Source organism: Dermacentor variabilis, chromosome 1 (assembly GCF_050947875.1).
Source record: "Dermacentor variabilis isolate Ectoservices chromosome 1, ASM5094787v1, whole genome shotgun sequence".
Classification (NCBI taxonomy): domain Eukaryota; kingdom Metazoa; phylum Arthropoda; class Arachnida; order Ixodida; family Ixodidae; genus Dermacentor; species Dermacentor variabilis.
The window spans coordinates 249184750-249200025 of NC_134568.1; the positions used below are offsets into that span (position 1 = coordinate 249184750).

The 15276-nt window shown below is 49.2% G+C and overlaps 1 protein-coding gene across 1 annotated transcript in view; it reads left to right on the forward strand.

Moving 5' to 3' along the window:
• The window catches only part of LOC142563767 (uncharacterized), a 72381-nt gene extending 69482 nt beyond the window's left edge, over positions 1-2899 (forward strand). Inside the window, exon 8 of the mRNA XM_075674401.1 lies at positions 2888-2899. Within this exon, the coding sequence (XP_075530516.1) occupies positions 2888-2899 (12 nt within the window). The remainder of the gene's footprint in view (positions 1-2887) is intronic.
• The last annotated feature ends 12377 nt before the right edge of the window (positions 2900-15276 follow it).

Here is a 15276-nt window from a genome sequence, read left to right on the forward strand (position 1 = left end):
TTGTGCAATTTGCTAATTGGAGCCGGTGAGTTCTCAAGACATATCTACTTAGAAGGAATTCTGAGGCTGGCACTATTTTCGAAATACGCGTTCCCAAATTAAACGGCGAAATGCAATGATGTCGCGGTTAAATTTGTCGTGCGCTGATTGAGAAAGCTTTTTGTATAAGTAACTAGAAGAACAGATCATTTTTGGCGCGCATTTGGCAGCGCTTGTTGCGAAACTGGTTACGAAATTTGTACGAAGAGTGCTTTGAGAATTGGCTTACATTGTAGTATGTTCCCTATAAAACTATTGTGTAAAAGGTTAGTTAGTAGAATTCTGTTAATTATCGTGAATATTCATAGTTAACACATGTGAAGCTTCATATGACCTTTGCACCGGAAATAATACGTGTCATACCAAATAGCTACGGTATCGCAGCCGAACCATCACAATGTCAGCATCAGAAACTCTGCGTACGTTGACGCATGCTGTGATAATCGCACCGCACAGGCCGCCCTGGACACAGTGCAGTAATATCGCAGGTTATTGCGTAAAGAACAAACCAATATAAACGACATGGGTGTCGGTCTTTCCTGTCAGTAAAGATTGAAATAGTATTAAACAGTACCTGATGAACATCAAGAAGACCTAGAAAGCAAGTAAAGAAAAACGAGCTTGTTCCCAAATTCACACTAGTTATTGTGGCGTCATTGAAATGAGTTGCGTGAATATGAGACTTGTATTCAAAACGCTTGCATTTACCACCTACAAGTGCTAATCGCTTTTCAGACATCTATGAACGCAGATTGCCCTTAACTTTTTCTTGCACCATCGATCAATGCTACCAGAGCTTTAGCACGCGATGATCTTGTGCCAGTTCTCTACATGTGTGGTCTCTCATAATTGTGTTTAACAATTCCTTTCGATTTTTTTTCTTCTCGCCCCTCTATTCCCGTTCACACCGTCTACTATTGGATCGCCGCGTGAAGGGCGTGAGTATACCTGCCTTTTATTGCGCTAGCATTTATAGAGACACTCCAGGCGAATTCTTGCCATAAGCCTGATGTTTCATATAGTACCCTGCTCACCGAATGCTGTGGGTGCGGGCGAAAGCGTGCGAGGGTGAGCCGAGAAGGAAATATGGTAGGGGGCCTCGATGCGCGTCTTCTCCTCTAGCCCGGTCGTTGTTGCACTGTTACTGTACTTTGGTACTTCAGTAGCGTATACAGTAACTCTAGCACTGGCTGTGCGCGCGATCTATATATCTTGGAGGTAATCTGCGGCGGGTGCAAAGCTTGGACGAGCCGACATGGGTGGTCGCTTCACGTGCGCTGTCTTCGCGCGCGTCTAGTGTTAAAGGTCGCGTAGTCGCAAGTTTCGGAGACATGTTGAAGCGAGAGACAGCACGAAGTGATCACTCCCCTCTGCATACGCTGGTCACGCCAGCGTTGTGCCAACGATTAATCGCGGTCATCGAATTAGTAATCGAATACTTACTGCAGTTTGTACTGCCTACAAAACTACGAACTTCGTGTAGTTGTCTAATACTTTGCTATCGCTATCAGTGCTTCGCCTTTGGGGTGAAGCTACCACTTTGTTTCTGCTATTAAAACGAAAAGAAAGAAAAAAGAAAGCTCTTGCATTAGCATTTATTGCCGGAGTGACATTGGGGGGGGGGGGGGAGGGTGAACACCTCATGAAAGTGAAGTTCCAATGGCGTCGATGCTTGATGTTCAAGAGCGCATAGAAGAAAGCACTGAAAAAAACTATCATTTGCAATTCGCATTGCGTTGTGTGCTCACTGGTCACCCGCATGCCTATTTGCGACGTAGTATGGCTCCGGTGTCGCCGTTAGGTTTCGTAAAACGGGCATTGTCGCTTTCCGGGCAGTGTCAAACACAGTGTCCGTGGAACCTTGTTAAATATCTCGTACTTCGGACTGGAGGAATGTTACGCGGAATGACCTTTTCCCCATTAGCACGAAGCAAGCGAGTAGGCTGAAATTATCGAGGCGTGAGGAATAATTGTTACTATATAATATACTTAAGTGCAGTATCTCGTACAAGAAATTCTGACCGCATTTTAATGAAAGTGCTTCTCCGATTATGCATTTGCGTAGTGTATATATTTGACGAGAGTGTCAAAGAAAAGTGAAACAAGGGGTATGCTGTGGGGCACGAGTTGCTTCGTGAGCGACTGTGGTGCAGTCACAATAACTACGCAAATGATTTTGTCTATACTATGCAGTAGGGCCTGGATCTAGGCTTCGAGTGCATAGAGATGACGTCATGGCGATAACCCACTGACCGACCTTAAAGGGGAACTCCGGCGAATTTTTTACCTTGTCAAGGTAGTGGCGTTTTTTGGTTCCAGAAACCACCTGTCACACGTCTGATAGCAGAATTGCCCCGAAAATTCGAAAAGTTTTAAATAAGCAAAAAAGAAGCTTAAGAATGAAATTAAAACCTGACCGGGCAGCCGAGCGAAGCTCCGCGTGGCGTCACGAGTTGTACACCAGCGGGGAAGGCGCGCAAGGCATGCCGGTCCCGTCAGCGCGGAGAACGAAAGCAGTGAAGATGAGACGCTCAGCTGATTCGTGACCGCGCCGGACTTTCGGGTGACGGTGTCAGCTGCACCAGATCTTCGGATTTGTGAAACAGTAACGGCTACGATTCTGATGAATTCAATAGCCACGGATCGCGGTTCGCATTCGACCCGCCACCGTGAGAGCCAGCGCCCATGCGCCACATCTAGCGTTGCAACATGATGACCAAGGATATCTCTAAGCACTGATTTCATACGTGCTGCTTGCTATTTTACGTGTTTTACCCCTTCTCGTGAAAGTGCTTCGCATACTCACTATAAGATGTGGAGCACGGCTTTCCACATTTGTATCTCGCAGGAATGCCGCTGACAGTCCAAAGCACGAATTGGTGCATTTGTTTACATCGGCAGGTACAGCGACCGCTCGTCGTTCGCTTGAGATATAATGCTAGCCACTTAACAGTGACATCAATTAACGTTAGAACATAGCAAGCACGTAGATTTTGTGCATGTAAACACATTTGCATCACTCAGTCGCGCTGATATGTGCGACCACGTACTTTCGAAAGCAGAGAGCGCGAGACCCTGATACGGGAGCGTTGTTACGCTGCCTACGTATCGTTCTTAGTATTCTCTTCATGCACACAATTAGTGTGTTCTGTAACGTAGACACATATTAGAAGATTGCGCGCATAATCGTTCATTTAGAGAACGCACAGTCTTCTCACGGAATCTCCGATGCCGGTATTGACACCGTTGGCAGCTGAACGAGGCGGTTGTTTACGCTTGTGTATCGAAGGGGCCTCCGCTTGCTGCCCATTTGGGATACGAGGCAAACAGTGCACATCAGAAGTTAAATAATGAGTCAGCATAAGAATACGTAAAAATACACCGATGTACGTAGTCACATTTAATTTAGGGAAGTGCCGGCGAGTGCGACTGAGCGTCTTCGAGAACGGCAACGTACCGATATTGATAGCGCGTCGTGTCGTCGCTTCCAGCTTTTGGTGTGTGCACTGTACGAAATGAGCAATGGTTTATTTCAAATCTCTAGGGTCAAGCTTTAACTACAGAAGCAGTTTTCTTCATCTTAATGACATAATCTGCTTCAGGTTAGTCGCTCAGGTCCGCCAGCAGTCGACGCACGAACTCGACAACTGTGATAGGCTTTAAGCAAGGCTGAACGCGATCGACATCGGCGCAAACTGTGTGTGCGCATGGCGAGGGCTGAAGTTCGTACAGCCGACAATGCAACACTACTTCCCATCTCTAGCCCGTCCACACAGAATGTAACTTTTCGCAACGGTTACTTCTCACGCTGTACAGCGCAAGCTCACTATCACTATAGCACACTCTTCGGCCCTGTCGTCTACCATTAATTCCCAGCATGCTCTGCGTATACCCCCTTTTACGTCATAACGCAATATGGCCAGCAGCTGAAGAGCAGGCAAGGCAGGTGTTCCGAGGGGATGAACGAAATTCATTTGTAAAAACTGCGGAACTCTCAAGACCGATGTTTTCAAGAAACGACGGATGCTTGCGGAAGAACGCACTCAGCAAATTTCGTTCAGATATGTTGATCTCAAAAAATCGCCGAAGTTGCCCTGTTAGGCTGCTTGTGGTGAAATGGCTCAAACATGAATTCTCGGTGTGCTGCGTCAATTTTTAGTTGTCGCTTCCGTGCAGTGGGGTCGTGCGGGGACCCTGAGGCCCACGTGCCCGAACCCCTTGGTCAAATAATGTTGTTTCTCTCTTTCTCTCTCTCTCTCCCCCCTCCGTGGCTTCTAATCCGCTAAATGGAAGATCCCTGTGTCCATTGTTGTATTCAAGTTTTCGTCTATCCACGTGCAAGTTATAATCTCTTTTGAGCGCTGTAACTTCCTTGCCTTATAATCCGCTCAATAGAAGGCTCTCTACTATTTCCAAAGCGGATGTTTCATGTCGCGCCGTCATCACGGCACTGAGTACGACAGGCGCGGCTAATGGGAACCCCGTTAAATGTTCTCCTCACGTTAATTCGAGTGTTGATCAGACTTGGGGCAAAGTCCAACCCCGAAGGGCGTAACTTCGACGCGGTCAGTTGGCGCGTGTCTGCGCGATTTCCCCGCGTGTCGCAAGAGCCGCTTAGCTTTGCATTTGAGAGTAGTAGTCACCCGCTGGCGACTGTGCTGCGTGGCGGCAGTCGTAGTTCACGCGCGGGCCGCATCTTCCGGTCGCGGCCGTTGGCCACGGCACGTGCGGTGGCTACTCTCCGGCGTGAACGATGTACACCGTCCGTGTACGCCGGCGGCCCTCTTCAGCTCATGTGTGTGTGCGCGCAAGCCGTTGCCGCAGGTTGTCGCCGTCGGTACGGGGCTCCGCTTTTGAATGCTTGGGCTGCTCGTTGCAGGCGTGTTTCTGTTTTGTGTGCTTCTCCATGAGCTGACGCCGCGTGCGCGCGCTCTCTCTCTCCTCTCCCCCTACCCCTGCACGCCCCCTCCGAATTTGGCTCTGCTGCTACGGCCGTGGCGTGGCTCTTCGTGCTCCCCGCTGTGGAACACCGTGCTTCGTTTGCGGGATGCCTCTCGACCCTGCTGGACCTCGCCGACGAACAGTATGTGAGTATCACGAACATCGTTACGTCCCTCCCCCTCTGCCTCTTAAAGGCATTCAGTCGACCGTTTCGTTTGGGGACCGACAGTGTAAGACCATCGGCCTCTGTACTCCTTTGGCCGATTGAAGGAGCAAGACTTGACTCTTGAATTGACACTTCAACAGCAAGGCTTGTTTTCTATTCGTTCATGGCAGCCGTGAATGCGCGAGCAGTTTTTTTTTAAAGTTATACATTCATAGAGCACTTGTGTGCTGATTTTAGAAGACTGTACCGCAAGAATTCCTGAAGTAGTCGACGCTTGGGCTAGCCCGTTTGATTTTTTTAACGCTATGATTTTTGTCATTAATGTTATGCGGGCATGCATTCGAGAATGCCTCATTTTCTTAAATGTTCACCCACTCGACACTTCAACTAGACAGCAGAAAGCAGAGGGCAGCGCCTTCTCACAACTGGCAGTAGCATTTACTACCCAAGTGTAAGAAGAAATGAAAAGCAAATTGAGAACGGCACTGCTACATGGTTGAGTCATTATTTTAACTTGTAGGTTGTGCTTGCCGGAACATCCTGCGTCGGGTGACTGCACTGCATAGAAACAAAGGAACAACAAATGGAAACGAAGCATCGCACGTTACAATGACCCGGATAATACGCGACACGTCTTGAAGGAGGACCTTATGTGTCTGTAGATCATTTACAGCGATTTGCGGAGAGCAAAAAAGATGGCGCACAGGCTCCAACACCATACGACGCCTGCAGAGTGCAGCCGAATGTCTAAATCACTGCAATGGGGAATGGGCCTGTACTAACTCTATTGACTGTATAAGATAGCATATTGCACATATGAAGTAAAATGTGACGTAGTACACCTGCGAAAAATTTCAGAACCCATCTCAATGTGACTATCGACAGTAATGCGTTTAGCATCGAATCGATATAGCGACACGACGTATTGCCACCGTCGCAGCGAGTTCTGCATCACGCTTGTACTGCAGCGGGACTCCTCTGTCACGCTTCCCTAAGAACACCTGGGGCCATCTAGCGGTGCCACCGCAAAGCCTCCGTAATGCATGGCGCGCCGGTGCGGGCAAACGCTGAGAAACGAACGCGTGATTCGACAACCGCGCTCTCTCGCGCGCTCCTTTCTGGAGACACTGCGCCATCTAGTGTGGCTGCCGAGAAGTCCGCGCGTTGCCTCCAAGACGAGAAGCGAGGCGCGCCGTTGCCTGCGAACGCTGAGAATTGTTTCCTCGCTTGCCGGACACCTAGTGGCACATGCTCAGCGACCCAAGTTGACGAGAGGTTTACTGAAAAGCGGCAAATAACCCAGTGCATTCATGGCGCAGCTTGCACTCCAAGGCACTTTGGACCAAAATTTTGATTACTTCTGCACCTTTTGATCTGAGTGACTAACTCGGTGACCGATATTCTAACGTAACAATAGTGGGCAGACTTTACTGTATGTAAAGCTTTTACTGTCGTAGCTGCGTATGTACCTCTGGGGACTATCAGGGCATTGCATGTTCAGAAGAAACGATGGAGTGCAATGGACACATTAGATGCAATGATGAACTATAATGCGGATTTTATTAAACGTGTACTAATTGCAGATTTTTTTTTGTATTTTCCGGTGGAGAATTGCGCGGCACCGGGATTTGAATCACGGTCCTCTTGCACTGGAGACGGATACTCTACCGTCCCCCGCAGGAGTTAAATTAAAAATTGAATTATGGGGTTTTGCGGGACAAAACCACTTTCTGATTATGCACGCCGTAGTGGAGGACTCCGAAAATTTCGACACCTGGTGTTCTTTAACGTGCACCTAATTCTAAGTACACGGGTGTTTTCGCATTTCGCACTCATCGAAATAGGCTGTAGGAATAGCAGAGGAGAACTATTAGTAGAGTTTGCAGAACAGAATAATATGCGGATAATGAACACCTTTTTCCGCAAGCGGGTTAGTCGAAAGTGGACGTGGAGGAGCCCGAATGGTGAGACTAGAAATGAAATAGACTTCATACTCTGCGCGAACCCTGGCATCATACAAGATGTAGACGTGCTCGACAAGGTACGCTGCAGTGACCATAGGATGGTAAGAACTCGAATTAGCCTAGACTTGAGGAGGGAACGGAAGAAACTGGTACACAAGAAGCCAATCAATGAGTTAGCGGTAAGAGGGAAACTAGAGGAATTCCGGATCAAGCTACAGAACAGGTATTCGGCTTTAACTCAGGAAGAGGACCTTAGTGTTGAAGCAATGAACGACAATCTCATGGACATCATTAAGGAGTGCGCAATAGAAGTCGGTGGTAACGCCGTTAGACAGGAAACCAGTAAGCTATCGCGGGAGACGAAAGATCTGATCAAGAAACGCCAATGTATGAAAGCCTCTAACCCTACAGCTAGAATAGAACTGGCAGAACTTTCGAAGTTAATCAACAAGCGTAAGACAGCGGACATCAGGAACTATAATATGGATAGAATTGAACAGGCTCTCAGGAACGGAGGAAGCCTAAAAACAGTGAAGAAGAAACTAGGAATAGGCAAGAATCAGATGTGTGCGTTAAGAGACAAAGCCGGCAATATCGTTACTAATATGGATGAGATAGTTCAAGTGGCTGAGGAGTTCTATAGAGATTTATGCAGCACCAGTGGCACCCACGACGATAGTGGAAGAGAGAATAGCCTAGAGGAATTCGAAATCCCACAGGTAACGCCGGAAGAAGTAAAGAAAGCCTTGGGAGCTATGCAAAGGGGGAAGGCAGCTGGGGAGGATCAGGTAACAGCAGATCTGTTAAAGGATGGTAGTCAGATTGTTCTAGAGAAACTGGCCACCCTGTATACGCAATGCCTCATAACCTCGAGCGTACCGGAGTCTTGGAAGAACGCTAACATAATCCTAATCCATAAGAAAGGGGACGCCAAAGACTTGAAAAACTATAGACCGATCAGCTTACTGTCCGTTGCCTACAAAGTATTTACTAAGGTAATCGCAAATAGGATCAGGAACGCCTTAGACTTCTGTCAACCAAAGGACCAGGCAGGATTCCGTAAAGGCTACTCAACAATAGACCATATTCACACTATCAATCAAGTGATAGAGAAATGTGCAGAATATAACCAACCCTTATATATAGCTTTCATTGATTACGAGAAAGCGTTTGATTCAGTCGAAACCTCAGCAGTCATGGAGGCATTACGGAATCAGGGTGTAGATGCGCCATATGTAAAGATACTGGAAGATATCTATAGCGGCTCCACAGCCACCGTAGTCCTCCACAAAGAAAGCAACAAAATCCCTATAAAGAAAGGTGTCAGACAGGGAGATACGATCTCTCCAATGCTGTTCACTGCGTGTTTACAGGAGGTATTCAGAGACCTGGATTGGGAAGAATTGGGGATAAAAGTTGATGGAGAATACCTTAGCAACTTGCGATTCGCTGATGATATGGCCTTGCTTAGTAACTCAGGGGACCAACTGCAATGCATGCTGACTGACCTGGAGAGGCAAGGCAGAAGGGTGGGTCTGAAAATTAATCTGCAGAAAACTAAAGTAATGTTTAACAGTCTCGGAAGAGAACAGCAGTTTACAATAGGTAGCGAAGCACTGGAAGTGGTAAGGGAATACATCTACTTAGGTCAGGTAGTGACCACGGATCCGGATCATGAGACTGAAATAACCAGAAGAATAAGAATGGGCTGGGGTGCGTTTGGCAGGCATTCTCAAATCATGAACAGCAGGTTGCCACTATCCCTCAAAAGGAAAGTGTATAACAGCTGTGTGTTACCAGTACTCACATATGGGGCAGAAACCTGGAGGCTTACGAAAAGGGTTCTGCTGAAATTGAGGACGACGCAACGAGCTATGGAAAGAAGAATGATGGGTGTAACGTTAAGGGATAAGAGAGAGAATAAACATTTATTTCATAAAGCGAGTAGAAAATTTCCTCGATGAGTGGGGCCCTCAGTCCAGGGCTCCAGTGCCATGCGCGACTTCGCGAGCCCGCTGGATAAGAAAAGAGCAGATTGGGTGAGGCAACAAACGCGGGTAAACGACATCTTAGTTGAAATCAAGAAAAAGAAATGGGCATGGGCCGGACATGTAATGAGGAGGGAAGATAACCGATGGTCACTAAGGGTTACGGACTGGATTCCAAGGGAAGGGATGCGTAGCAGGGGGCGGCAGAAAGTTAGGTGGGCGGATGACATTAAGACGTTTGCAGGGACAACATGCCCACAATTAGTACATGACCGGGGTAGTTGGAGAAGTATGGGAGAGGCCTTTGCCCTGCAGTGGGCGTAACTAGGCTGATGATGATGATGAATTGCTGATTGGCTCATTGAAAACTTATAATTTATTTTAAATTATTTACGGCGTTTCTTGCAATTTCAGAATTGTATAGTTACGCAGTGCTCGACGCATGCTTAGTAAAAGCAATCCTGAGATTAGCACCACTTTCGAGACACTCATGTTCAAACTCTCACTAGAACACCTTTCCACACTTTGTCTTAATGCTCCGCTAGACGCTCATCCACACTGCGTTCGGTCTGACCGATGTGCACACGACCGCATGATAGCGGGACCCGGTACAGTACGCCTTGCGCACAGTCGACATGGCCATTACAGTGTTTGATGCAGCATGCTTCTGTATCACTCGGAACCAGAGACAATTTGATGAACAGCTGCGACTATAGTTTTTACGCACGGTAATGGCAACTTTGACGTCGGTTTTGTTGTGAATATTATTGACATTGCGTGCCACCGCGCGAATGTATCGCATCACTGCTGTTTTCTGGTGGTGTTCGGATGTAGCCTCGTGCTGGGTGCGACAGCCCACTTTTGCGTCTCTTGTACGTAGATCCGGCAAGAGATGTGATATAGTCACTGGGGCGCAACCCCCTAATGAAAGTTGTGATAGACAGCTTGAATGCAGGGTTTCTTTAGTAAATTAGAGAGGCGCCTGAGGCATCGTTCACGGAAAGAGTTATATTCTTAGTTCATACTGTAGTGCTGTATGATGATGTTAGGCGTTGCTTTGCGTATTTGCGCGTGGCGTTCAACATTTTTTTGTTGTGCTCTCGCAATCTTTCTATAGTTATATGTAAGTGTTATTAGTGTCTATATAATAAGATCATTTAGAAGTTGGCGCTTGTGTCGTATGTCTTATCTATATTGCACTGCCTGTAGCCATGGATTTAATCATGCGTTTGGTCTGTTGACTGCAGTCGTGTTGTCTCATTGGTGGACGACTTGCCTGCTACAGGAGTGTCATGCGTAACATACTATCAGTGTCGCATGAAACGGATGTAGACAACAGGAGACAGACTATAGAGGGAATAAATATCTAAAGCTGAAGGGGAAAAAGAAAGTGTTGAAGCCAGAAAGAACTAGGAGTGTTTACGGGTAGCCATTAAAAGAGGAGGAGTTCATATTGGTGGATAAGTACCGAATCGGGAGCCGCAGTGCTAACCCATTAGTCGCCAAGGTGTAGCGTGGGGAGCTTCGAGGGGGTTTTTTTTTTCTGCATTTTCTCTTATAAGTTCCGAATGAACTAGATATTCTCAGTGCGTTGGTTTTAATTATTTGTCGGAACATTTCCAATATCGCCCTGTAGCTCGCAGTTTGTTACAAAATTTTACAGAATTTGGTAACTCTAGCGCGAACAAGTCACAAAAGCTGTTTTTACATAAAGCCGACCTAGTGCATTTGTACTCGTACTCATTAGTACCAATAAATGGAAAAGTATGAAATGCTTGCATTTTTGTTAAGTTAGAGCAGCACAGTAATCAGGACGCGGCACACAGTGTTGGCTTTCACAATGACGCATGACTTTTACCTTTGCAAGTTGGCGTATTCGCATTGTGCGTCATCAGTGCAGTCGCCCACGTCCTCTGTATAGGCCAGAATAATTTTATCAATCGTTTCTACAATGGTGCTTATGACATTAAAAGGCACTGTTCTCGGTTTATCTCGCCAAGGGCGCGCAAAGTAAATGTCTCCAAGAGGCTGTAACGCTTCCCGTAGGTTGGTGAATCTGGCGCTTTAAAAAGGAATCACGGCACGACCGCGACGCGACAGCCCGTGCTCTGAGCAGTCTTTTGTTGCAGAAGTAGGGCACGTTGGCTTCTGGCGCGTGTGCTCCTCCGCTCGTACTTGAGGTGAGGCGTGGGAGGCCGCGTAGGGAGGATTTTCTGCGTGACCACTTCAGTCGGAAAGACCCGAACCCAGGGCAGAGCCTTGTACACGGGACAAGCCGGAGAGATCGCTCGACGTGCTGCAGCGGTCTATTTCGCAGGTGCTGCACCTTGTCCGTGGTTTGGCTCTCGGCCTCACCCGGTTCATTAACCGGGGAGGCTTCCAGCCCCTCTCCTTTCGCCTGCTGATCGCTGGCGCCGCTGTCGAGGCTTCGTTGTCCCCAGTGTGTCGATATCGCGGAATGTCCGGCACGCGTCTCGGTGGTGGCATGCGGACGCATAAGTTGTGCTCGGCTGGCACTGGCCGTGAAGAAGGCGAGCGTGACCCCCGTTCGCGTTGTTGCCGGCATTCCTCCTTCTGGATCGGTAGTTTCCTGACTGCGTGGCGCACGCTGTATGTCATGCAGGCCCTCCCGGCATTACCATTTCTGTTTCGGGCGCGGGACAATTTACGAACTGATTGCTTGTCCCTAGGACAGCTTGTTTCCAGTTTTGACAGCGTGTAAGCTACGGCCGCGCGTTTGTTCTGTCCTGACACCCGCGGACACCCGGACGGCTCTGGCCTCTGGCGTGCCCGCGCGCTTGAACACTGCCGGCCCCCGCCTTCTCTCCGCCGAGCGTACGGGGCGCGACTTCGTGCACCTCGTCGTCTTATCGGTGGGCCTCACCTACCGTTGGGGCTTTTATTCTTTCTTGCCCACTATGTAATACATACAACCGTAAAAAAAAGTCCTTTCATCGAGGGGAAGAGCGAGAAAGTGCGACACTGAACGGCGTGCATGTACGTTTCCTCATGTATTGAGCGTTTCCTCTTGCATTTCAACATTTTCTTCAATTTTGATATTTTCAAGGAGACGTTTATGCAGAGCCGCGACGAAGAAAGTTTCAATTTTTGTGCCGTTTTGTCCGTAAAAAAATATTTCCAATTATTAATGCTTATGCGTGCTAGGCTTCAGTGCGCAATTTCCATTCTTTAACTACACTCATCTTTTGAGTTGGATAAGAGGAACGAAGAAAAGAAAAAAAAAGGAACTCTTTATCGGTTGACCTTGGGCTAGCTAATACGCCTGTGCTTGTACCAGCAGGGTGGTGGTATTGTAGAGCACTTCGTGCGAAGTGGCCCCTTGTATGAGTCGGCCGCGTCTGGCCTGGACGCTTTCAGTTTTGTTGCGCTTCTTCGAGAACATGTGCAAGAAGGCGTTTCCTGCACTGCGAAACCCATGCCAATGGTTTTCCCATCCCTTCATGTCTTCCCTGCTTTTCTGTGCTCTTTGGGCAAGAAAGTTTGTGGTCGCGCGTCAGCAGGCGCGCCCGCCGAATCCGCGGGTCCGTCCTCGAGTGGCACCGTTTGCCCGGTGGCTCTTCATTTGCATGCATATGCGCCGCGCTGCGAGGTTGCCCAGTCGGCAAGCCGAGCCCGTGTCTGGACGGACCTTTGCTCGTTTCCGCGTGCACTGTTTCGCCGACGGAGGCGCGTCCGGCCCGAGCTCATGCGCGTGCAAGGAGTGTTATTAGCGTGGGCCCCGAGTCCGGGTGCGCCGCTGGCGTGGCAGCCGAGACGCGCCCTTGGAAACAAGCCGCTGGCCGAGCGTTGCTCCTGTGTGATTCCAATATCTTCTCCTACCGGCCCTTGACGCAGCAGACGTGGGGTGGAGCCCATCGGCTGGGGTCCAGTGTGTGCGCGCCCTGTTTTGTGCTGTGCGCGCGGCGAACGTGAGCGGCACGCGGACGGAGCTCGAGCCCTTCCTTTTCCCGTCGACACCCTTTCCTGCGCCTCCCTCGCTTTCCTTGCTCGCCTGCCGAGACACGGCTGAGCCGTTATTTGGTGTTATTAAAGGCATCGCTGCAGCAGGCGTTCTTCCAGAACCCCGCTCACAAGGGCGCGCGCACACGCACCGGCCTCTAGGCGTTCGATGGCTTGTCGGCGCGCGTTAAAAATATCACTTTTGATATCCATCCATCTCTATATCTACGCGAATCACAGTCCACCAGCTGTCGCTAGTGTTTGTTTCCCGCCTGGGCGCCCTCCTTCGCGGCTGTATTTTTTTTTTTTCTTTCTCAGCCTGGGCTCTCTGGGACGTTGTTTGGCTCCCTCGAGCCAAGGATGGAGGCGAAGTTGCGCGGAAAATTCTTGCTCTGCCTTGGCCTTTTCTTTTTTCTTTCTGTTGTTTGCCTGTCGCTTGCCTGACTCTCCGGTCCTGATAGACCTTTTTAGGCGCTAATCGGCTTGCGCGCGCGTCTATGGCGCGCGCGCCGGTTGTGAACGAGCGCAGAATGAAGCGTCGAGCGCCTTTTGTTGCGTGCAGCTCCGCTTCCTGCGCCACTCGCCACCCTCTGCGCTCGCGCGCTCACGCATGCACGCTCCACCCGTGGTCCACGGCTGTTCGTGTCAGGGCTCTTCTTGCTATCGTCGAGGCTGCGATCGCCGGCGCGCTTCTGCTGCGGTTCGCCGGCAGACTAATGCCTTGTGGAGATGGGCGTCTATGCTTCTAATCACACGCCCATTCTCATGGCTCCGCCGACGCGTCGTTTCTACTTTGAAAGGCCTCGTTTCCTTCGCTGCAGTTAATTTGCGTGCGCCGCTCGTTGGCCTTAACGTTATTGTTAAGATGAGTGCTTGTGCAACAGCAGCTGCTGAACCGAGACGGGTTTTAGCGTTTATCAGGGGAAAAAAGGGGAGGGGGGATGGCGAGAAACTCCTCCCATTCATATTGCGCATTTCTGCTTGCGGTCCTCCCCCACTTCCGTCCGCCTTTACACTCATTGGCGGCGGTGACGACATCTGCAGAAGAGAGTTTGCTTTCTTTCAGTAGGAATCGAGAAGCTTTGGCTTTGTATATAGTGGGCGTTAGTAAATTAAAGTGAACATGTGCCCTATAGCAGGCTCTAAATTCAGTGCTTCAGCGGTGTTCCTTGTCGTGACGGCACAGTGTGCAGGCATGTACAAGCCACGCGCATATGTATTCTAAGTCCTGTACTGGAGAGTAGATGGCGCAGTTCGGGCCTAAATCATTCAGTAATGCGGAACCGTCAATAGAATATATATATAAACAAGCGCACAGAAGCACAACGCTAAGCAGTTAACATATAAATATGAATACGACAAAAGCAACCAGCAGCTCTTAGACAACCTCCCTGCCTTCTTCTTTTCTCTTTCCTCCTCCTTCTATTAAAGCTTACCTCTTGTGTAAAACGAGTGCATCTTTTCGTTATTTATTCGGGTCTGATATCGAAAACGAAATAAACGGCAGCGGTGGTGTAAACAGGGCAGAGCCGTGCGATATTGCAATGCAGCCGTCGAGAAAGAAAGCGAGTAAACGGCTATGGTTTTGAGTAAGGGGGGAGTGGAGGGGCCGGGGGGGGGTTACTCTGAGGCAGCAGCTGTACCAAAACCTGCTCACCGGAAGAAACTGTTCGCACCCGAGCCAGCAAAGAAAAGAAAGCTGCACGCAGCAAATGGCCGTGCGCAAGTTTGTCGAGTGCGCGGGATGGAGGGTGGCAGTGTAAAGAGCAAATTAAAAAGGTACGAAGACTGATAGGTTTTAGTTATTTCGTATGTGGCGCGCCCTTCGCTCCGCGTGGCGCCTCTCCTCCCGTGCTCATGGCCCCGCGCTTGTAAGATTATATCGACACCTAGCGCACTTGTCCGCGCTGCCTTGTGATTACTTGCCGGCTCGAGATGACTTGTTCTGGAGTTTTGCGCAGCCGCCTGAGTGTGAGGAGGCCGCCGAGGCTGTTTGGGTGGCGCAAGCTGCCGTGTTTGCGTTGTAAACCTCCGTCATGCAGTGTCGACTTTTCTTTTTCTCTCTCTCTCTTTCTGTTATTCTTGCCGCCCTCTCCCGCTTCCTTCCCAACGTGGCTCCCGGCGTATTATATACGTTATTAAAGCCTCCACCACTGACGCTTTGCCGAGAGGCGGCTCGGGTAAAGTTTGAAAAAGCTGTTGCCAGAGGGTTTCCCCT